General features: G+C 45.4%; 1 protein-coding gene across 1 annotated transcript in view; it reads left to right on the top strand.

Annotated features, from left to right (window-relative positions):
* LOC144148461 (protein lev-9-like) overlaps nt 1–25,034 on the top strand; it is a 38,672-nt gene extending 13,638 nt beyond the window's left edge. The window contains exons 4-6 of the mRNA XM_077680001.1: nt 1,744–1,932; nt 12,704–12,888; nt 24,868–25,034. Coding sequence (XP_077536127.1) covers nt 1,744–1,932; nt 12,704–12,888; nt 24,868–24,915 — 422 coding nt within the window. The 3' untranslated portion in view covers nt 24,916–25,034. The remainder of the gene's footprint in view (nt 1–1,743; nt 1,933–12,703; nt 12,889–24,867) is intronic.
* The last annotated feature ends 354 nt before the right edge of the window (nt 25,035–25,388 follow it).

The following is a 25,388-nucleotide window of genomic DNA, read 5'->3' as shown; positions in this document are numbered from 1 at the left end:
TTAGAGGGCTCTGTAGCCCAACTTCATCGACCGTCTTGACATTTTTACATTTTTGTTCCGCAAAGAGTTCTTTCGTTTTCTCAGTTTTCCGCTGGGGTTCCTACGTGCTACTTTTCCCACAACTGCTCCAGAGTCTGTGATTGCCATTGTTAGGTTGTCATTTATCCCATCTATTCTATCCTTGTTCTCGTTTAGAAGAGCGAAGTTGTTTTGAAGAGTTATATAAACGCCTCCGCGCAGGATTTCTTCTTTTGAGGAGTTTCCTTCTATCTCGTTTGACATACAGCGTTACTTTGCATCTAACCATGCTATGATCGCAGCCACGAATCTTACTTATCACTTCCGCGCCCTCGACAATAACTGTGTTGTCACGCAAATTGAAGTCAGTTTCATGTTTTGTTGTACCATCCGGGCTTTTTGGTGTTTGTCTCCAATTCTTTCCCCAATCTGCACCATTAAGTTCGACATTTAGGATGTTTTTTTCTGTCTCTCCCATTCTTTCATTTTTAGAGGAATGTGTTCATCATGAGCCGGTTATTTCTCTTCCTAAATCTCACCCGTGATTCTCCCCGACTTTTGCGATTGTCTATTTCAAAGTGTCCCACTGACCTTTCTCCCATTTCGCTTCTTACTAACTTATGCGTTAAAGTCTCCCATCACGATCGTGAACTCTGCTGTTCCCTTCTCCATAGCTGACTACACGTCCTCGTAGAAAATAACTACGGCTTCATCATAGCCGCTAGTTGGCAGACAGGTCTGTACTATCCTTAACCTATATTGGTTGTTTAGCTTGATTACAACGACTAGGAATCCTTAATTTTTGGTGAAGAACTCTTCCGGTACCGTACTTTTCTCTGCGGATTAAGAATCCCAGATCTTGTTCTGTCTTCTCTTAGAGTCCTCTTTAGCCTAAGGTAGGCCCGCTAGTCAGATCCATGCAGTCCTCTGCAGTTCTTCAAATTTCGGTAATCCTATGATATCCCACCTGATGTTAGACAGCTCCTCTAGTAGTACAGCTAGGCTTCCATTGCTATACAGGATGCATGCGTGGATCATTGCCAGGGTCAAGTTTCAAAGGCGGGTTTCGGGACCCAGAGATTCTTAGCCCCCTCTGTGGTATTGCTGGCCGACCACCGCCATTTTCTGGTGCTCTACTGCTGCTGGGGACTGAGGGCCAAAATTTCCCTTGGAAATTCACAGGAGGTGACGGCAAAATACAACACCAGGGTGACCAGATCCTTTTATACTGAGGGGTTCTGTTTGTGTACGAAAGAGCCTTCCAAGCATGGTTGATTCATCTGTTTAGCCTCTCAAGTATCCGGGATCATAGTTACTTCCGGAGCAGGCAGCACTCCATACGTGCCTGGGTTGAGGTCAGATAGCCAGACAAAGAGCGAAGCAAGAGTGCAGAGGAAGAGAGGGAGAGCGAGAGCGAAGGATCTCGCGTACGCCATTGCCTCGCAGATGGCTGCAAGAGTGCCCCAGCGTTTGTTACATTATCTTTTATACACGCGGTTCGTACGTAATAAGCGGAGACCTTAGCTTGCCTCGGTTAGAACTCCTGGAACCTGCCGTTTGCAAGCTGAGCCACTGATATGCAAATGTATTTAATTTATCCGAGTAAGCGTCATTATAGATATTGAGCGCAAAAAAGCTTTGAAAACGTAAATTAGTGTCACCAGCACTGGAAGTGGCGCCGACGACAAAGCAGTTATTCAGCCCTACTCTCTCGCGATCTTTCAGAATATCCCTGCAAAAAATTTCATCCAGGGGACAACCTTCACGTTGATGAGTTCGAAATGACCAACTATACAACGTTTCCCGTAGACACAGTGGTACATTTTCGGTGTGAAAGTGGCTATCGCATGCGAGGCCTGGCACGTCTACTGTGCTTACAAACGGGATGGTTCGGAAGTCCGCCGCATTGCGAAGGTGAGTAGTTTTTGACGCTACCCAACACTGCATTAAATGACTAGTTGCAGTTGTTTTTATTGTTCCCCAGTTCGTGTGGATAGTGCGCTTTGAAGGTGAGCAATTTTACCAGTGCAAAACAGTGGGGGACCACAGCTTTTCAAGAGCAACCAGAAGTCTAGTGAAAGCAAGCGTGAGAATGTGCTGTGTTGCCCGTTATCTTTTTTTTTATATAAATGGGTAATGCTGGAGGTCTGCTTCTGCAGGAGTCTAGGAGAAGCACCCCAGCGAAAGCCGGCCATATGTATTCCTCTTCCCATTGAAAAACATGGCAACAAGTGAATCGCCTGCCAGTAGTGCATCGAAGTTCACTTGGGTTCCGTAAGGAATTTATAAAAGCAAGAAAATTATGTTTTCGAGAACTTCTTGAGCGCTCTTGGACTTGTGCCTTTCCAGAAATACTTGCTTGAAGTGGTAGATAAAAACGCTTTTTGTGAAGATCGCAACATAGAAGCACACAAACGTTGATTGAAAGCTACGAAATTGTGGGCAGTTTTCGGATTACATAAGTGTGTTATGAAGATTGATGACAAAGGGGACGGTCGTGGAATGCATATTTACAGTTAAGCAAATTTTTGTGCAAGGTGGTGCATAATTGTGATAAAAGTAAACAGTATTTGAGACAACGACAAGAGAAGGACGACCAGACGAGCATTCACTCGCAACGGCTTACCTTGAAACCATCGTCTTGCACAAATAAATGTCGCACTACTGGGGTCATGCGCAAAAAAAGAAATACATTAGAGACGGTAACATAACTACAATCAAAGTTATGCTTCCAAATATCGATTTCACTGGCAAACTGGAGCACAAATGTGTCGCTGACACACTGGTTTCTTTTTTTTTCTTAAATGGACACGGCATCTAATTTGCCAAGTTTAGGTTTTTTGTTGGCATTACATGCACCGGCTCAAATAAACAAACATGTCATCATTTATGAGGTAGCTAAGGCTGTGTTTGTTATAGGAAGCTTGAAATGATAAATATACGAAAAATTGGTTCCCAGCCCGCCCTGTGAAAGTGGGTGCCCAGCAAAGCTGTTGCAGACCACTATAAATGGTAATGGAGGAAGGTATGAAATGTTTTTCGTCGTGTCGGTGGGCTTGGTGCTTGTGCTCGGCTAGTGTCACTATATAAGGCTGAGAGTATCAGAACTCTTTTCTCCTATTGTTTCGTGCCGCCGCCATGATTATTGTCAGTAGCGTCACCTAACATTTGTTTACATTGCGATGGTTCATGAACCCCGCTATTTGTGGTTTATGCTATTTTTTCATTCAACGCTTTCCTCCCTGCTCTGCGGCAGCTGACGTCGTTACAACTGGGAATCACTGATAACCCGTGTAACAGCGTCTCAGCAGCAGAAGTTTGTGCAAAGACGCCGTTCTGCCGCATCTTCGGTAGTGTTGTTAACATAGGACCCGATCAAAGTTAACTGCGATGGCGGAGATTCAGTAGTCTCGCAACACTGGTAAATACCAAAATGGCCGTCATTGCGGACTTGTGGGCATCAATGACGGTACTCGAATTGCTTATCCGCTGATAGCAAGCTCGGCTTCTCTGGCGTAAAATGCTGGGTATTGCCTAGCCTGAGGCATGAACTCGGCGTCTTGGACAAGAACTGCTCCATTTAGTGACAGTAGTCCTTCCTAGCTTTCATTTATAATCTGCACACATAATGTTTACCAGGAAAACATGATGGGCTGTTCCAATGTGTACAACCGCCTTATCATTCATAGGGCGTTTTTTATGCTTGTTTTTTAGTGTCCTTAAACAAATTGTGAGCTCTATGCTGTTGCTCTGATTAGCCTAAACCATGCACGCGGCTTCTTAGGCCTTTGCGTTTTGGCGTTTTTGCCCACGGAGATTAACCCGTTGGGGGAGGGGTAGAGGTATATAGCTTTGCTGTAAATACCAAGGGGCAATAGCTGTGACCGTAATAACTAACAACAGCAAGGCGTATTCAAATTTTGTTGATTGCACTGCGTCTAAATTTGAATTCAAACAAATTCCGATTTCTTTTCTGTGCAACAACATGCTTCGAATCCGCTGTTATTGTTGACTGGTCATTCTGTATATCTCAGGAATCGGCATACTACACTTATGCGATGTTGTGGGATGTGCAACGCGTCAGATAGGCCTGCCGGCCAAGCTTATAATCGTAACGTGGTCTAACCGAGGCGTACGCCAAGGAAGAAGGCCCTCCCTGCAGAGATGTAAGTGTTCATGAAAGTTCGAGACCCGTGAAAAAAAAAACTTCTTTTTAAGAAAATATAAAAAATGAGAAATAGGCAATTCCCACAGATAAAAAAAAAAAACTCGACATCTCCCCAAAAGCAAAACTTGACCGCAGTTTCAGGCGAATACAATAATGAAACCAAATAACTGCCACTGTATAAACAAAATTGGTATAAAATATACGTAAAAACTCATTTCACCCAACCCGGTAAGTGCCAAAACAAAACAAGAACTACCCGAATGCTTGCCGCATGGGAGGTGAACGTGACGGCACCGCATTCACGATGCAGCAGCGAAGAAGTATTCTATAAACGGGAGCTTCCGCCTTCGAATCACATAAGATACTGAAGCGACCGATAAATTATTCCGTTAACACTGCGAATAGTATAATTGTTACGCGCTGCATTTTTAAAGTCCCAGCAGAGCTTACTACCTTCCAATGTGCGCAAGACTTCACCTCAAATATTTAATTTTAGAAAGCGGTGTCCTAAAGCATATTGTTCGTGTCACAAACAATTTTCCATGCTAAGCTGTGTTGTTTTGCAATGTTAACCTGTTTGATTAACCAAAAAATTGTTAAAACAATAAATTCCCGTAATGGCCTATTATCTTCAGATCACACACAGTCCTCAATAAAGGATCACATACATTGCGAAGGAACAAAACGTAATCCGTGACATGTTCCAAAAAGAAATAAACTGAGAAAAAAACCTCCAACGCATGAACCTTGAGAAGTTCATGCGACTTGTTTTTCCCAGGTCTATTCCTAGATCAACACTATTGACACCAAGTACAATGCATGCACCCGAACAGTGAAGTACCACAACTAAATATCATATCTTGCTTTTTCAAACAGTTTAACGCTAACACCGTAGTAAACACGGAACGACCACTGCTTCTCCATTTGTCGGCTGTTTCCCGCTTTTGGGCAGTTTGAATTCCGAAGAAAGACACCTCGTCTTTGTAGTTCTCTAGGGACATCCTTAAGTACTTGGCGTGTGTCATCTACCAACTCATACATTCAAGCACATGCGGCGCACTTTCCGAGACCCGATGCCAAAACGCTAAATATTTTCGCCAAATTACTCCGCTAGCGCAACATTTCCGAAAAATTTTCAGGCTACTTACAGCCACTCCTATGGAGCTCTTATCCACACAAAAAGGGCAGTGTCATCAGCGTAAGCCAGGAAAACTCCTTCAGATAGCTATAACCGGAAGAGTTAATGCACTAACTTGTTATCATGCTCAAAAAAAACTTCGATATACAAAAAAGCAACGATCGCAGTGGGCAACCAACGCGCACGGCTCGTTTGCGTCAATGGGTTTTCTTTGAGTGTTGATTACAAGGTGAGTGCAACACCAGTTGTACGCCATGCGTTCTTTCTCACGAGGCACTGAACCTACATTTACATGTTGTAATATGCCTACAAGAAGTTCACCAAAAACCTGTCAGGTCTATCTGGAACGTGGCCATAAAATGTTGCAAACTATCACAACACTCCAGGACTTTTCTTCGAGTATGAATATTCCTGACTCTTGACGGCCTTTTATTACGCACGCTGCGTGTGGTCTTACGATGTTCCTTGTGAGTCTACAAGCGACTAGCTAATGTTTTCACTAAAATCTTATAGTTTACATAGGCGAAAGATTTTGGGCGATAAGCAGAAATTTGCTTGTGTTTCTGGTCGTCCTCTAGTTTTGGAATAAACATCGTGTGTGGCACAACAAATGCCTGTGGTAGCATCTCTTTTGACTGGACTCAGCGTAAACTCTTGGTCGAACAGTGATAATACCGTCCTGAAACCTTTTATAAAAATCTGGGCTCACTTCATCAGGATCCGGTGCCTTCGAGACGTGCAGCTACTTATTCGCTCCGGCATGACAACAAACACATGAACTCTATTTCAAACTGAAGAACATCAATAGCCTGATGGATAAACTTCTCATAGAAGTTACAGGAACTAGATTCGATGATTGCCTGCTCGTTTCGCCGTACGCCGTAGCATTCAATTTCCACTGTCATATTGCTGTACGCATATTTTTTCTCCTCTGCTTCACCCAAAGGAATGGTTCAGCTTTCGCGCGTAAGAGCGCACCAAGAGCGCACCCCCCTTTAATAAAATAAATAAAATAAGCAGTCGTCCGTCGACTCTACAGAAGGCTCCCTCGAATGGCGTTTGCTGGTTATAGTTACACGGGCCTAGCGTACGGAGGCGGAGAGCTCCCACGGGGCCCCGACCTCCTCCTTTTCCAGTGAAAGCAATTAATCGCCGGCGGCACGCGGCAGTCACCCTCCTCGTAGCAGGCGCGGCTGGCACCACACGTACTTTTCAAGAAAACCGGCTGCCCGGCAATGTTTGACCGGCCAACTTCACCTTCGCATGCCAGTAAGCCACCGACACTGCCTAACAAAAACACCTAACAGCCGTTCAGAGTTCGGACAGTTTTCATTCTGCTCGCGGGTGTGAATGAGAGAGTGTTCTGCTCGAGACCCGCGCAAATATGCATTGCTTTCACACCGTTCGGCCTCCCCAATGACGTTCCGGACATGGCGGCGTCTTTCACGCACAACGCTCACCTCCAGTGGCGGAGAATCGCCCGTGCAGTGACGCGGGAAACACGCTGAGTTTATTTGACACTAGAAGGGGCACAAGTCTCCCAAAATGTTGGGTACAATAAAAAACGTAAAAATCTTACCTTCATCCACCTCGCAGAGGCACAGCCGCGTTGTTTTTAACGAGCCACTTTCAGCGATCACTGCATTCAGGCCTCGCGTCGGCTCGCTGGCGTGTTCGGTCGGCTCGAAGGTCGGTGACACGGAGGCGACGTTGCAGTGTCGCATGTCAGTGTAGGCTGGTCCACAATATTCTCAACGAGCTTCGTTGTCGGGAAGAACTTCACATCCGTTTGTGCAGCCGCAAGTTCACATCGACAATAAATTATCGGGGACGCTGGAGCGCACACAACACACGACACCAACTGGCAGCCATTTGGTATAGAGGCGCAGAGGAGGAAGGGGTGAAGGAGAAAGAAATGGAGGAGGCGTGGCAGTTTTTAATACTCCCATTAGGACAAACGCAGTATTCACAGCTCGATACTGCGTTTTGTGAACAGGTACAATCGTGGTAAATGCGCCTATTTACGACGGCTTGTGACCCCCGGTGTAAACTGGCAGTTATTCCACCATCATACTACCACACGTGGTAGCTGGCCGCCTGCCGTGAGGAGTTTAAAAGACGTATTCCAGCCAAAAAACTCCCATTCAGGTTAACTTGTGTTTTGTGTGTACGAGTCTCTCTATAGAACCCCTGTGTCTTCCCCTTAAAAACAAGTCTCTTTCCGTGGCTTTGGTGGAGTCAAATACAAAAATTACGAGCTGTTTATATCACAAGTCACACCCAATCAGACGCCGTGACACTGTTTAGTGTTTGCCCTAAAGTACGCCGTGTCAAAAATGCGCAACCTCCAGACAATCCAACCACGTGAGAAGCACTGACATTAGAGCGCGAGGTAAATGTTTGCGTCATATGGTTGGTCTAGTCCTGCCTTTAACATTGCCCACTTGCTAGGCCACGATATCCATATTCTCGACTCCCAGGAGATGTTACAACTGATTTTTGCGTACCCTACGTATTGTTTAAACAAACCTTGTTATAATCGGGACCACAGTCACCGAGCAAGGCGTAGCCCCTCACCCTTAAAAAGGCCACTGAACAGACAATAGGACAATAGAGTCAATACACATACCAAGACATGTAAAGAAAAGGCACTACATATGCTTAACAGATACATGCGCTCACACAAAGTGGGCAACAGGGGAGTGTCATTGCTCCTTTGGGGCACTAATTGCGTTGCCACAACCATTAGTCCCCTACGGGAGTAAGTGCGAGAGAACGAACGCTTACTCCCACAACCGATCGTCCTTAACAGACGAACGGTGGCTCTGTTCTATTTACCCCACTGAGGCGAACTGGGAGCGGCGAAAAAAAAAACGCGGGTGGGGAATCCAACCGCTGCCCCACGTTACACCAACCCGGCGCGCTGTAGACTACACCACCAGAGCATATTGAGAAACGGGCAGAAAATGGGTATATGAGTGCAAAACCTTGGTACCATGAACCTGCCGCCGTACCGTTTATTCCTAGCGATACAACTGCTTGCAAATTACGTGCTGCTAACTCTGGACTATTGCTGAGCTTCGACTGCAATTATACGCTAACATACATAGATTTTCCTCGTAAAAGAAAAAGAAAACCAACCGCCCACGTTGCAGCAGGAGGCTGAGTGTTCTAATGATACACCCGTTTCGGCAAAAGCTAACAAGTTCCTGATGTTCGTAAGGCACCCCAAATTTCTTTGGTTTGATATGTGCAAGTTCATGGTTGTCTGTGCGAGAGAAATCATACGAGAACAGGGCTCATGCTCCTGAGTAGACGAAACAAATTGCGGCGCTGCTGACGTCTTCAACTAGCGTTGGTAGATGGGACTGGAAAATGCAGAAGGGTCTTACGGCGGTTGAGGCATTGCATTGCTTTTGTGCGAAAGGCATTTATGTACCCCTAATTATAGCTATGAGTAAAGTGCTTACCTGTAGTGTGCGCTTACGATTTGCCGTCGCTGTCGTTGTTGTTGACATATGTCGGCAGGTATCAACACGTGTATTTACTACACTTAGTAAGATTAGCGATTTTTTTCAAACGCCTGCCTCACTTGTCATGTGCGGGGAGTATCTCAGTTGCTTGTATTCTCACTCGCGAGATGTTGGTGCGTGACACTTCGTAGTAACGTGAACAAGATGCGTTGGTCAATTGCACATCGCCTCTCCGTGCCACGAGCGGCCTCTTGACTTGCACAAGGCGTTTTTGTTATTTTCAAAACGGAAATTTGTTTCCATGGCAGTATATAACATATTCTGTGTTGGCAGCTGTGTTTTTTTTCCAAATTATGACTGAGCAGGCCTATGCGGCAGATCACACAGCAGGGAAGCCATTGCTGGGGGAGTAACTACTCGGCGTGTCGTCCTCCCCTTGCTCTCTAGATTTGCCGGGGCGAACATTTACACCGCGAATTATGCACACGGCACGCACGCGCCCACAGTTACTCCTCTTTAGGAGCGACGGTCGCTCGCGAGGACTAACGGCTGTAGTTATTCCTTTTTTCGTCCTTTTTGGCTAAGAGTCTAGATGCTCCAATAAACAAGCCGCCTCCCTCCCCCCCCCCCCCCCCCCGAAAACCATTAAATAACATATAGACTCCAAGGACGTGACAAAAAGCTCACAGATACACTCCTGATTCAACTACGCAGTTGCATTTAGCTCTAGATCCGACGCAGCCGCCAGCGCAGGCCACTTGCTGAGCAACACAACCCAGCTTCCTTTCTCCCGAGAGAACAGCAACGCCCTTATCCTCGCAAGTGGATGGGCTGCACAAAGGTCGGAGTGGCAGGACCCTCACCGCAGGTATCTACCACTGCACGCTATTGACCCGCATTGTGACTTCCGTTTTCCACGCGGCCTCAACAAGCGGTGTGAAGGAGTTCTGCACCGAGTGCGCCTGAATGTGGCGTTTACTCGGAGTTTTAAGTTTAGGATTGGTTGGGAAGATTCCCCCCTGTGCCGGACTTGCGGTGTGCGCGAGACTGTAAATCACTTGCTGTGCGTCTGCCCTCGATACGCTGCTGCGCGAAAAATTGCAGCGAGCTCCCTCTCTCGTGTACGTCATGGAGGCAGCCTCGAACTTTTTCATTTTCTTGGGCCTTGGGCCAGTAGTGCTGACAGTACCTTAGGTACAAAAGTAAAAAGTACTGCTCCAGTTCCTACGAGAGACTGAACTGGACAAATCTCGCTAGATCAGAGACAAAGCAAGTGTGTCATGATATCTTCTCTTTCGCACTGTGGCGTTCATCTATTTATTTTTCTTGGGTTGGTGTTGTTACTTTTTTCCCGTCGTTTACTTTTCATTTTGTTTGAGCGTTTCCATTAACGCTTTTCTTTTCAATTGTATTTTTTTTTGTCCGGACTCTGTTGGCAGCAATCTCTTGTTTTTCTTGTCCTTTTTTTTTTCTTTTTTTTAACTCTTCATGTTTGTCTTCTTCCTACTGTAACCCTGATGTCTGATATGCACCACTCATCAACGTAGTCACCCCCATCTGATGTAGCAAGCCTTCTCCCTAGCAGGGCTGACCTCACCAGTTCATATTAAAGAGCACTCTCTCTCTCTCTCTCTGGGGCTACGCAAAGGCAGTGCTACACCTGACACAGTACAAAAGGATTCCGACTACCGTCTTAAACGATGTGATAAGTGGGTGTACCCATGTCTTCTTTCGAACTGGGATGGCTATGGCATTTAGTTTTAACCTTAGTCGTGAAGTCCGGCTGGCGAGACGCTTCCGTGGGCGGGTCGTCAGTGCTACCCCCCCTGTGTCATTGCTTCTGCGCCGCCGTTTTGCGACCGTAGAACTACCACCATAACTACTGGAATCCATTTCCGCAAAGCCCAGAGCAGTAGCCGACGCTATCCTTGTCTCCTGGTTTACTGCTCGGTGCCGCTAGCCTCTACCGACGCGACGCTGCTCCTTGCCCGGCTGCTCCTTTTCGGGAACACACTCGCTAGTCTCACCCACAGCCCGTCCCGCTGGCGTCTGCTCCATCGCCACCTCACCGGTGGCCCTCTCATCCACTTATGCCTCGTCGGTGAGGTGTTTGCACAGGTCTCCGCCCTCCGACGGCCCTCTGACAGCCGCGTAGGACTTGACACAGGCGGGCGCCTCATGCCCGAGGCGACGGCACAAAAAACAACGCGTCACCTTGCACTCCCAGCGGATGCGGCCCTTGGCGTAGCAGCACAATCACTGCAGGGCCCTTGCAAACAGACGACGAGGGCGCTGTTGTCGGCCACGGGATGTTCGCGGTGCAGATAATTCACCGCCAGTCCCGCTTTCAACTTCAGCGTTACCGATCGTAGCGCCCAACCCTGATTTCAATTCCGTGAACTTGTCACCGCTCCCTACGCAGCGCGGCTACTCGCCTGTACGGAGAAACCGCAGGGCGCCTAGAATCGTCCACAACGTTGTGGAGAAGCCATTGAAGTTTCAAATTCCGTTTCCTAGTGAAATAAAAGATGACATAAAAGATCGCATAAAAATCCAAAGGAATTGGCATAATACAATTTATGTCGCAGGGATGATTTGACATTATTAAAATAGCACGCCAAAATTTACTTCGTATAGTAATTGCAAAGTACCGCTGAAGATTTGCCTTCTTTCTGCCTGAGTAGATCGCCTCGGCTTTCCCTGAAGATTACAGTGAGAACGTAAAATATCAGATAAAACAACTGGTGTTGGAGGCATGTCATCTCATATAGGTAGCGGAAACTAGGGCCAGGACTGCTCTATGTTATGAAATGTTCATTAATAAAGTAACAGAATGTGTGCTGAGTGAGGGGGGACAATCAGAATAAGGCAGAAAGGTACGGGCAGTGATTTCAGTAAAAGGATTAAGGCACAGGCTGGTGCGATGAGTTGGGGGTACCACTGGGTGGGTAGGCTTTCTTTTTTAAGTAAGCCTTTACACTCCACTATCGCCCATTCCTCTAACGTTCATCAATTTTTTGAAATACTTTATCACGTTCATCCACATCGCCAGTGATTTCTTATTTATAGACGAACGCGGTATATTTTGTATTCCGGTGACATGTGCTAGTGTAGAATCTATGAATGTATTCGGCATGCCCACTTGAACTGTCGCAGGGCAACTGGGATGAAAATATTTCAGCGTTATCTGAAAAAAAAAATGTTTTTGTTGTTTCTTTCCGGTCGCCTCATTGCGTGTGGCCCAGTGTTGATTTGCTTAACCTGGTGAACATGTAATGACCTACGACAGACTTTCTAGCTCGTAGTGAAGCTGCTAGAGGAGCATACATTCTGGGTTTTTTGCCCAAAAGCATATCATTTGTCCGAAATTATATGGGCACGCAGCCTACATGGTGAAGTAATAGTTAAGTGTATTAGCCTCACAAAATAATTGGGAACCCTAAACATCTACATACTTCTAGATATAATTTACCAGCGTAATTGTGAGTGCCATGTATATAAAGAGATTGTCTGGACATATTGAAACGTTCGTTATCTGTCGCGTGCTAAATCATTGAGAAGCATTGGTTTTGTGTTAAAATATGTGCGGCAGATTGCTAAGTACCCTGCTTGGATACAGTGGGTGTGTGACCTGTCGCCAGTGCTGACAGCTCGTGACTTCCCTTGTTATTCCTGAGTGCTACATCCTTCTTTATTGCACTCGAACGAAATATCCGAACGCAAATTTGTGGCCCCCAAAGTATCGGTGACCACTCACTATATAATTCCGCTGATTCGGTTCTATTCGAAAGTTGTAGCGGCTATGTCCGGCATTATTCCTGAGAGAACACCATTTTGGTGAGCTGTTTTTGGAACAAGGCTATCCCCTTCTGCAGCAGTCGAATATTTTCTTCTTGGTATCTGCAGGACTTCCATGCAGCATATTCCAGACAAAGCCACACCTTTATGTTACTGAATTTCAAGGGGGCAACGCCAGAGCATTTCCTCATGGCACAATCATCACCTACGGGTGCGATAGCGGTTTCGCTCTGTATGGGCCCAGCAGGTCCCGCTGTGCCGGAGGTGTTTGGCTCCACCGTGGACAAGGTTGTGTACGTAAGTGCTATTTCTATTTTGAAACACGCTGTAAAGACCTCACCCCGCGTCACCTTCTCTCGGGTGTTACGTGGTAATTATATTCTTGCTGGAATAAGCCATATCAGTTTTGCTGCCACGGATTTTTAGGGAAGCGCCGAAGGACGCTTGTGTAAAAATTCGTGTCACATGAATATGTTAGGGTTTTCAGAGGCCATATTCAAGGGGCGGTGCTAATAGAAAACTTGTGTACAATTTAAGACTGGTTTGAGAGAGACCAGCTGTTTATAAACTACTGAAAAATTTGTGCTCTTACAAAGACACACAAGAAAACACTTGAATACAAATAGCATGTCGGTGATAAATGAATGAGATTTTTGAACGAAGTAAAATACATGGAAATGACAACAAGAAAGTTAGTTGGGACATTCAAAGCGAAGAACGTTTTGCCAAAGCCTCTAAAAAGGTGTGTTTCTATGCAAAAAGTTGGCGGCGTATTTTTTGACAATGAAACCTCCAGCTACAAAAAGAATAATTCGACCAGTGATGAAGTACGCGTCAGTTGTGTGGCACCGATGCTTACAGAGAGATATATAGTTGGAGGAGATCCAGCAACTAAGCGAAACATTACTGGCATTGAACCGCAGGCTCCCTGCTTGTCATCGTAGCTCGTGCGGGGTCAGGTTATCTACGCACCGCAGTCACGCGGCGTCACGCACCCCAACAAATACTTCGAAAAGATACCCGCCTTCCCCCTGATTCAGTATTCGTTCCAAAAGTTCAGACGATACTTGAACGATAGATCTATGTAGGCAGAAGCATTCGTAACTCCTGGATCCGCTGACAGCTGTCATACATATCCCCATTACTCAGCGCCAAAGAAACGGCAGCGGCATGTGAGGCAACATATATGTAATTAACCTGCGGACCCTGCGTCCACTTAGTTCTGAATAGTCATTGGTTGGTTTTCAAAATAGTATGCGGAACATGTGGCCACATAACAATACATGACGTTTTCAAAATTGTGGAGAAAGGCTCTGGCACGCGCGAGCTGAAAGCTACAACCAAAAGAACAGACCTCACCCTCGTGCGTTGTAGGTAAACCAAGAAACAAAAAAAGAGGAAGGGATGATAGCTGTCAGGGGATAAGGCGCGCGATCACTGCCAAAGTGGGAACATTGAATTGCATTGAAGAAAGCTCCGTTGAAATAACCAAGAGAGGAGTAAGACCAAGAGAAGGGCGTGGGTGTTGGTAGCAAATAGCGGAGAATGGCGCCACAGCCCCTACGGAAAATGGCTGCCTTACACTTCCGACTGCTTTCAGATTGAGTGGAACTGCTTTATTTTTTTTTATTGTTTTATTAGCAGGTATCAGTATCTCAACATCAAGAAAATGTGGGCTTTAATTGCTGCAAACTTGGAAAAATTTTAAGAGTAAAGTTTATATAAACTGTACAATCACACATATAGTTGATAAAACTTGTTTATTTTGCCACCCCCAAGCTATTAGGAAACTAAATCATTCACAAAATGGTAGCCCATCAGTTATAAGAGGACATTTAAAAATGCCTTTTCTACAAAATTCTGGCAAATGACATTCACTGCCTTCCGGCTGTGTGCATGCTACGACATCTGATAGTTTTGATTTTCGTGTCAGAACCTTCATGTAACCCTCTGCTGCTCGAATGACGAAGACTGTCTGTAGTATTTCTTAAATAGAAAAAAAAATGTTGATTCTTCTTTCATAGGAATCCGTAAAACGCGAAAGTGAATTGCGCTTTCACAGGAGCATTTCAATGTTTATTGTGCATCAATATGAACTTGGACATCGCTATTTATATTTCTTTGGTACCGTTGGACGCATCAATACTAGAAACTGGATTATACGCGCCGGAAAATTGCGTAAATCCAATTCAAACCCCAGGCACTCGCAAACCGTGCGACCGAAACTGAACGGGCTGTAAGCGAATCGTTTGGTGAAGTCAGGGTCCGCTACAGCGGAAGGAGCATGATTTGCGGGTCCGCCACAGACTTGTTGGTGTACTTGGCGTGCGATGCCTTACTGGAGGGCTTCTCGGGTAAACTACGACTATATTGGCCCTGCTCCGCGGCTTGCACGCCAGACGCTTGCGTTGCGACGAGCTCAGCTAGTGGAACGCGGCGGCGCCGTTCCACAAGCTGAGCAGCGTTCCACATAGGCGGTGGACGGATACGCACAGCAGTTTCCGCTGCTATACGCTGCCGTATCGGGGCGCCAATTATCGGCGCTCATTAGCGTCATGGCGCAGTACGCCCCTTCACGTCTCCTAGAAGGCAGCACCACCTGAATGGAAAATCTAGAGGGGGGAACACAGGGCGCGTTCGTACAGTCAATTTGGGCGTGACTTCATGGATCAGTGGCGCGAGCGTTTTACACCTCCCGTTGCGCCCTGACTGATCGTGGGCTTGAACGTTAGCGCCACCTCGACAATGGAACGTTTTCTCGGGATGGAATTTCCGTGACGGATTTGACATCGGTGACGTTTGTGTACGCGGGCTGAAAAGAGGTTCGTGTTAATAAAACAATTTTTATGACTGCCTTTTGATCTTTGACGCGAAGCTTACTGCTACAGCTAAACACCCAGGAAACGCCAGGTCGAGTATCACATCCTGAAAGCAGCCAAAGAGCAGGCTGATTTTAGGATGGGGCGCTGAACCATGGATCAAACTGATATTGTCAATCCAGTGATAGAAGAGTTTGCTGAATACACTTAACCTCTTAACATGGCCATTGTAAACTATGAGGAAGCGTTTGACTCAGTACAAACCGCAGCCGTGCTAAAAGCATTAAAGAACCAGTGAATAAAAGGGACCTACATAAGACTTCTACGCGACATATTTGAGCGATGTAGGTGCATAACACTTCCAAGAAGAGCACTAAATTTACCATTCAAAACGGGGTAAGACAGGGAGACATTATCTGCCAAAACTGTTCACATCACGTCTGCATGGTTGTGTTCAGGAAAGCTTGAGTAGCAAAACCGAGGGATAAGGACAAATGGACAATACTTGAGGCATTTTAGGTGTGCAGACGGCATAGTATTGGGGAGTGAGGCTGCAGAGGGGCGGCGAAAAATGCTCGAGGAACTACAAAAAAAAGCATGGATATGTGACTAAAAATAAATATGAATAACTATAACAAAATAAGGAATAAGCACGCCGTAAGCATACTCTTCAGCTTAAGAGACGAACCACTAGAAGAAGTAGAAGAATATAACTACCTCGGACAGATGGTTAGTGCTGACACCAAGCACGATAGAGAAAGCCGGAAAAGAATAGGTATGGGCTGTGGAGCACTGGGCAAGCACTCCCAAATTACGAAAAGTAAGCTACGTCCCTCACTCAAAAGAAAAATGTGCACCCAGTGCATACTGCCTGTGACGACATACAGAGCGGAAGCTTTGCACCTTAATAAACCGACAAACGGTTGACAAGGGGGGTAACAGAATGCATTACAAGGGTTGGGTATAGAAAAAGAGGAAGGCCAATAACACAATGGAGGGACGAAATACGAAATTTCCCTAACCAGCAGCGGTCTCGAGCGGCGCAGGAAGGGAGCTTTGGAATTCAATGGGGAAGCCTTTGCCCTGCAGTGGGCCTGAGTAGGCTGTTCATAATGATGATGACTGTCTATACCCCACAGCGAAGCTGAGTGATTATAGTTGTCAATCATTTTTCGGAGTACTTCTAGACATTCTCTGAGCAACAGTGCCGTCAGCGAAATTGACTTTATTATGAGTGACACCCCATGTGTTGTGCAGATTGTGGAGGTTCCAAACAAGAATTGGTGTGTGACCATAAGATAGTCATGTGCACAGTAAGGGTAAATCTCAATAACGAATGAAGGAAACTAGTAAGAAGTAGAAAACCCAGCGTCACGTCTGTCAGAAGCACAACCTTAGAGTTTAAAATCACCCATCAAACAATTCGTGCTTTTAGACGACGAGAACCAAAGCAGACTTGACACCCTAAAGGACGACCTAACTACAGCAATCGGAGAGTCTACAGCGGCTATTGGAGAATCAGCATGATGGAAACAAACTGCAACACTAACTCACCAAACAAAGGAACTTATCACGAAGCGTCCGAACATAAAATTGTGGGTTACGGTGAATATAATTGAATTAGCGGAGCTCTCAAACAAAATAAATAAAGAGAAATAAAACAAATAACATTCGTGTGTACAACATGGTGGTCATCGAGGACATGTTTGAAGAATAAGGAACTCGAAGGCAGCACGGAGGAAGCTAGCTAGTGGCAGGGACAGAATGTACGCTCTTAGTCCATGACCATGGTAACATTACGTAGAATGTGGAAGCGACAAAATTGCAGAAGGATTCTACACAAGGCGATACGCCAGCAACGTTCTACCAGAAGAAACTACTGATTATACAAGCTTAGCATGCGATGTTCGGCGTGTAACCGATGAAGTAGAAGAGGCACTTAACAAAATGAAAAGACAGAAAGCTGCCGGCGGCGAAGGCATAACCATAGACTTTCTTAAGGAATGTTGTGATATATTACCAGTACAGCTTGCCAAACTATTCTCTGAATGTTTAAAGGGGCATAAAGACAAAACGCAAGTTTGCTTCATTCAAAAGATTGCTCCTTACAATAATGTTCACACCCCTATTAACGTAAACTTCCCTCAAATACGCGGTATAATGTGAAAAACAGGGAATGCTCATGTGACCCGCTAGCTCATTTCCCGCAACAGACCCTATGATGTCATAACGGCCAGCTCTGCGATTGGCGGATGCCGCAAAAAGCAAACGCAAATTAGGCATAACTTATTAGCTTACCAAACGAGCTATTTGCGATTCTTTTTCTTTTTATTACGTTCTTTTTATATTAGTAAGAATGGTGGGGCAAACAATGGAAGTTTCGAAAGCACACGTAAACATAGAAGTAAAGATGCGTACTGCTGTTGGTACTGCGCACACTATGCTTAGTTTAGATGCGCAGCCCTGCGGGGCATTGGGGTTGTCTCAGACGACACTGTACCATTGACGCAAGCGACGGTGTCTTACGTGACCATATTTGTCCAGCGGGCACTATGTTTTATGAAACGACTATTTTCTCTATGCACAAAAACACGCCGGGTCTAAATACGGGACAAAAGCAAGCCAAAGGCCAAAAACGGCTTGCAGCAGTTAGGTGGCGCCATTTAAGTTGACTAACAGTAAGCAAGTCTCCGCTCCACACCAGGTTTAGCTGAAAGACCTGTGTTTTTGATGTCATTGCAAACGTCGTTCAAAGAGAAGTTTTAGCGCGAGAATCAATTTCAGCTGAAATGGATTATTGATTAGTGTTGCAGTTATTAAAGCATTGTTTGCTTGCGGACAAGCGCTGGGCGAACTATAAAACCCGAACTCTTAAAAAAAACTTGCATTTTGTATTCATGGCCCATTGAAGGACTTTGAGGGTGCCCAAAGCCTGGACAAACGACAACATAGTTTTAATTTACAAGAAGGGAGATAACAAACATCTTAAGAACTGCAAAACCATCATATTCTGTCAGTTGCGGACAAGTTCTTTACTTAGAAAATAGTTATCCGCATAACCTGCAGCCACGAAAGTCAACAACCCATCGAACAGGCATGTTTGAAAAAAGCTACTCTACAATGGGTCACATCCATGTTGTCAACACACTAATAAAATTTCAGAAATGAATAGGACGCTTTAAAGGACATTTGTAGACTATGAAAAAGCGATTAAATCAGTTAACACGGCTGCAGTGATCGGTGCCTGAAGGACGAAGGAATAGCAGACGGCTACATTAGAGTCCTAAATGACATATATAAGAAATGAATGGTGGGGACAACCCTTTACAAAAAAAAAGTAATAGATTTCCGATCCGAAATGAAGGTGCCACAAGAAGAGCCCATCTCACCAAAATAGTTCACAGTCTGTCTCGAGAGTTTATTCAAAAGGCGTGACTGGAAAAACAGCCGTACAGATAAACCGGGAATAACTGAGTCATTTGAGATTTTCAAGCAACATAGTCCTGTTCTGGGGATCATTACCACCCTTTGCAAAATTTGCTTCCTCTCTTAGACTCAGTGACTTGCAATCTCGGTCCACACCTTAATACACATAAGAAATTTTCCTACCCCCCAGCATAACTGCGTGCAGCAACTTTCCTTGTGCTATACTCTTCCGGTCTCTAACAGACATTTCTATGCGGAAAGCCCATTCGCTGAGTTCAAGGGATTCTGAGCTTTACTCAGATTTCGAAAAACTCCCCATAGAGAAACATTTACCAAATCCCCATAGAGAAATATTTGCCGAATTTTCTTTTCAGCACAGTTTGAGATATTTTGCAGCGGCTTCCTTTTAAACATATTTAAATTTCGAGTATTCATTCACCATTTGTTTGGCCTTGCGTAGGTCACTTTGCAGGCCATCCGTAGGTCATTTTTTGGCAATAAATCCTGGGGTTTCAACCAACCCATGACAATGATCATTTAGCATGAAAACTTCGTAATAACAGTGCATTACGCACATTATAGCTAAAGGCTTTCATGATAGAGTACATATTAGCCGAAGTCTTTGTTATAGTGCTGGAACGCGACTGATCGAGAAAATATTATTTCGTTCCAATTCATTTTGTTTACTATTTTTTCTCACAATCAAAGGACGCTACAGAAAGCAGCGGCGTTTACCGTAACAACAAATGTGAAATCAACTAATTTAGAGCAAATCCTTATGCGTGAGATGGTCTTGAATTTATGCATGCTTGTGATGGAGGCGATGGCGGTGGGAAGGTGGTTCCAGTCCTTCCTTGTTGGAGGAATGAGTGAGTCATAATAGCGAATAAATCGCCCAGATGGCACAACAACTCTTAACTCAAAATGAGATCCAAACAAAAAAAATGTAGAAGACTGTTCCAATAAGTTGTTCTATTGAAATGGCTTTGGGATGAGAGATTTTGTAAAAGTTTGAGTTAGCTTACCGATCAACCATTGCACCATTTTCTCTCAAGACATTGCTGCCAATAATTACTTTCAGGTTGCAGTTTGGCTGTATAAAAAATGGAGCAGCGGTTTCGTTAGTTTAGTTTAACTCTTCCGGCTTTCTCAGAAATGATCCAATCATCACACAATCGTCGGCTCGGTAATAGCGTTGCAAAACCTCCAACTCCATCAATGGCTAGATCTACTCAGGACGTACGTGCCGTAAAGTTTCGGTAGTTCGTGTCGTCGTATCTTGGTTTGTTTGCATTGCGGCTGTTCTGCGCTGTATTAATGGTCTTGTTGGGTTCTTAACGTCCGACGGGCCTCGTGGCGTTCGGCGATGATGATGTTAGGTGTCGATTCAAGACAGAGCTTGCGCGCACACACATATCCGCATTGCGAGGTATCGTCTGCATTGCATGGCAACGTATTTGTAAGCCTGTAACCATTTCGAGATGAAGCAACTTCCAGAAGCTGGTGCTTTCAGTTTGACCTCGTTGGCTGGGGAACGTCCCACGCGCAAAATGAGTGTGACTAGTGGGGCTCGTCGATTCGTGCGGATAGGGTGATGGAGTACTATTGACGTCCTTTGGGAGGGAGGTAATTGTCACTATCACACATGCGCTGCCCGGAAGGGTTGCGGTGCGCTGACAAACAAAACCATGCAAGCCACATTGTTTAAATGGCAGTGACATTAGAGGTGGCAGGATTTCCTGTGGTGTTAGCGAAGCGGATGACGATTTTCAGTGCGATACAGGGCGCTTTTCGTCTCATTGGGGCGATTTAAGGTAGGTTCTAGCGCCGGCGACAGTGGCTGGCTGGCTGGCGGCTTTGGGATTTGTGTCAGAAGTTCCGGCCGGCGTTTGGCGCGTGTAGCTACAGCTTACTGCTCAATAGGTGCTGCCGATGGCACAGAAAGTACCAGTGCTAATAGAAATCCTTTCCGAATAACGTTGATCAGCGATTTGTGTTGCTGTGGCGCTGGAAAACGTTGCTTCAAATCTTTATGTACTATGGCGCGAATTGCTCGAGTCAGTGTGTTCATTGTGATAATAACTGCGTCAATTGAGTTCCTAAGAAATACGCCAACTAGCCAAATGTGCTGCCTCAAGCCTGCCTCAGTGGTATTTTCTATCAGGAAAACTGCATACACACCTTTTTACCTATGGTTTTTTGTGGCTAGGGTGGAGGCCAGTCAAGAGTACTAGACTGATTCGCTTGATCAAAAACCGAAGATGTTATTCTCATTTAAGATCAGCGCACGGCACAACTAACATTGCACCTTCTCTATCAAGACTGACTTGTTATTGGTGTGCCAGTTTGTAGCTAGGCGTGGGAATGGTCCTTAGGAACTATTAGGGAACGTATTTAGAAATTCGGCATTAAGTGAAGTCTACGACGTGAGCAAAGTCCTGCGTTTCCTGAAGTAGACGAGCGCTCAGTCACTGCGGTAGTAAAGCACTTGCGGCAGTATTAGTGATGCGTAGCCCCGTTTGAACGTATGCATGCATTGGAGTTAATGCAACCATCCTTCCATATCTTCCGCAAATGCAACTCACAAAACGGGAATCTCTCCCGCGGTTGCTGCACCATGATTTCTGGGTCGAACCTAATATAACCAGTGTTTACTGCAGCATTGTTCTTTCTGGATATTTTTGGTACCAGGACAAAATTGGCCTTATAATAGCTGTGTTCTGTTAGATGAACCCTTCTGTGTTGGCTGCGCAGCTTAAAGGGGTGTAGCGGACATAAAGGGGCTGACGTTGTAATTGACTGCCGAACAGATAGGAACGTAGATATTCAGTGCCCTATAATAGGCCCAATAACTATATACGTGTCAGTATAACTGCCCACCGCTGTATTTTCTTGCATTTTTTTAAGTTTGAACGGCCGACAAACCCACGTACTTCAATCTGAGTAGGACGCCGCTTCCTCCGTGCATCTTGCCGCTTCCTCCGTACATTTCTGGGAGAAAACGAGACAACGTAACTTACTCAGCCAAATTCTCGCTAGCCCTCGTATAGCAAACCAGTCTGAAATACTTCTCGTTTTACGACAGCTTTCAGGGCATTTAATCCGAAATTGTAAAGTTAATACCCCTCACGTTTTCTCCTATGCGCACGATATACTACAACAGGATAGCAAGGAAATGTATTTGATGAGGTCAGCTTGAAGTTCTGTTCATTGCTTGTAGATACAATTCTTGCTCCCTACTGGTTCCGTTTTCGCCGAAAGCTACAACTTAACCATAGGTGGCGAAATATTGGCTGCTATCTTTCATAACTGTGTTAAAGCTGTTATGAAGTGCAGAATTATTTCGGGTAAAGTAAGGGAACTTATTGTGCTTCCCAACGACTGTTAATACGAAAACTTTGGCGGATACGGGTTACATGCATCTTGAACTCAAAAACGAAACATCCAGAGAACATTATTCCTGTGTATTCTGCCTAAAACAACTCCAAGGTACAAAGCGTGTGAGCTGAAATACCTGTCGGTACGACGAAAACGACGAGCAAAATTCGGCGGTTTTGAAATAGAAATTGAAAGGGGTGCGATAACACGGCCGGGCTGTAGTGACGTTCCAGCCGGCAAGTGAGCGGCCTCTGGCCGGAGTAATCATGCGCTTAAGCCTTCGCGTTCGCAGCAGCTTTAGGAAAAGCGCGCCCAGCGAAGATTTCTTGGTTCTCCTAATTGTCAGGAAAAACAACCTCCCCCGGCGCCGATGTCTCACTGTCGCTCTTTGGTATGCGCGATGCGCCGGCAGCCGCAGGGCTGTCTCCGGCGGAGTTATTTAAAGGAGCCATGAAGAGGAAACACAAGTTTGGTTCATTCAAAAGATTCCCTAGTGAGAATCATAGTGACACCACGTTTAATGGAAACTTCGCTCAAATAAGCTACACAATTAGGAAAAAAGGGAATGGCCATGCGACCCACTAGCTCATTTCCCGCAACAGAACCTATGATGTCATACCTTACAGCTCTGCGATTGTGGGAAGGCGAAAAAAGCAAATGCAAATTAGGCAGCGCTTATAAGCTTTCCGAACGAGGCATTTGCGCTTAAATTTTGGGCACATTCTTTTGAAAGCCCTAAGAATGGTGGAACAAACAATGGAAGTTAATAAAGCACCCGTAAACATAGAAGTACCGATGCGTATGCTGCTGTTGGTACTGCACGCACTATGCTCAGTTTAGCTGAACAGGACTGCGGGGCTTTGGGGTTCTTTCAGAGGACACTGGCTGATTGTCGCCAGCGAGGATGTCTTACGTGACCTTATTTGTCGAGCGAGCACCATGTTTCACGAAACGATCGTCTCCATGAACGAAACAAGGCAGGTACAAATACGGTCACAAACAAACCAAAGCAAGGAAATGGCTTGCCGCGGTGGGGTAGCGCCATCTAGGTGCAGTAGCCGTAAACAAGGCCCTGTGATTTAATTGCAAACAGGAAAATGCGTGATTTAGCGGGAAAATCAAAATTTTAACATACAATAAATAATTTCATAGTATATGAAGCATCATTTGCATTCGGACAAGTGCTGGGGCACTATAAAACAGAAAAAATTTCGAATGACACAAGCTTATGTTCTGTCTTTAAAACAGTTTTAACCAATTGGGAACGCATTTTACGGGGCTGCCATACATGTACCATTCTGTTAGGTGGTATATAAGGTACATTCAAAGAATGCAGGGGTGAATAGAATTGTCTCTAATGCAGAATTAGTGCGCAGAACGATCACAGCGCATATCTACTGCGTGTAAGGGAGTCATCGCGTGATCAGCGAACCCACGGCGGCACGAGGTATTGAGGTGCTATCTCGCAGAGCGTCACCGCCAAAGCGAAGCTGTTGTTAGAAACCCTCTTTAAACATACAGCGAAAATGTCACGTGGTTTGCGTCAGCCACGCTCAGGAGAGTTCTAGCTCAGTTCACGCTCAGTTCACTCTGGGGAGAGTTTGTGCAAGGGAGGCACTCAAAGCGATGATGCCATACCAGTTGTCCCGTCCTCCTTCTCCCCCATCCGGCACACGCTCCGACGAGAGTCTCGAGTGCCCTCAGCATATTGCCCTCGCCTCCTTCTTTCGCCATAGTTTCCTGCATCATTTTCGTTCTGTCTTCACTCGCTCTATTACGACAATGTCGCCATAGCTGCCACAAAACCACAGTAGCGGCCACCAAAGTGCTTGCGCACTATAATAGATTCTTTACGTTGAGTGCAGCTAGCTTTTAGTAACACAGCATTGCAAAATAACGCCATACCGCTTGACCCTTTTTCGGACCTGTTTGCCATTAAAAGCTTATTGATTGCCTGAGACTAGTATGCTAGGCCCGTCAAGAAATGTTTATTCAAGTACGGATTACGCTGTGTTCGTATATTGATTACCACTACAGGTTGCACTATCCCAAGAATCCCAAAAATTGGGATTGAACAGAGCTTCGTTACAAAACACGAGCACTCTTTTGCAGACATCTGGAGTCGACATTGGATCTTTTAAATTGTTGCACGTAAAATGTCCGGAACGTTTTACATGCATTGTTCGCTATAACCAGGCGATTCACACTGTGCGGTTCAAAATGCAGTTACAAATCTCATTGAGCACGGTTTCGAACCAGATTCGAAAAGTTCTACCTCGACATCCTTACATTTGAATTTGGTGACTATCTTGCTTCTACGGACTATTCTCCCCAACAGTCTTCAGCTTACAGCTGGTGTCCAACGTCGCAATTTCTCTGTTAAAATTTTGTGATCAGCCCTCAATAATCAACGCGATGACAGCTTGATTTGTGTATTTTTTAAAGCTGTAAGGAAGAGGTAGGGATCTATCTCCGGGACAAGCTGGGTACTGAACATCATCATAGACTTACTGTTTCGAATACTGCCCATGTTACAAATGTAGGTAGCCTCAAATTTCTTGGAATAAGTGCATATTGACGTACATTGCAGTACATGGGCTTTTCACCTGGCCTGTTGTTCACCCGATTTGCTTCTCTAACTGCTTCCAGGAGACCCAAATGTGCCCCAACACGTTAACGCCAGTACCGAGTGGCTGAAGGAATTGCAGTTGATGACATGGCTTTTGAGGAGGCAACTAGTTTCATCCTGATCTCCGATCTCCGGCAAAGCAAAGGACCTGCAGAACACCCTTGCTATCCGCGAACGGGAAATAAAAAACGTCTAAAAACAGTTTAATATTGTCACGAAGCCAAGGACGACGCAGTTGTCTTGCAGGAGAAACAAGTTTATTGGAGCGAACTTGTGCTCCCCTAACAACTCAAAAGAATACAGATGCGGCGAAGCAGCGGTCAACAAAGTGACTTGCGTGAGCCAGCGTCGCAGAATCGAATGCCCCGGCGTCTGCTCTGCAAGCTTTTTATCTTTCGGTGCGCGTGGTTCTGGAACCGTCGATTCGCATCGAGAACATTGTAGATGCAAGAAGATTATTCCGGGATGTTCACGTTAGATCGGAATGCTCTCCCTATCAGAACAGATAACACATGAGGCACAGAAAGAAAGAATGGAACAC

The sequence above is a fragment of the Haemaphysalis longicornis genome, unplaced genomic scaffold (genome assembly GCF_048455015.1).
Source record: "Haemaphysalis longicornis isolate Haplotype H1 unplaced genomic scaffold, Haemaphysalis longicornis Haplotype H1 scaffold_8, whole genome shotgun sequence".
Classification (NCBI taxonomy): domain Eukaryota; kingdom Metazoa; phylum Arthropoda; class Arachnida; order Ixodida; family Ixodidae; genus Haemaphysalis; species Haemaphysalis longicornis.
The sequence above is the reverse complement of the archived record's forward strand: the minus strand, read 5'-3'. Positions and strand labels throughout refer to the sequence as shown.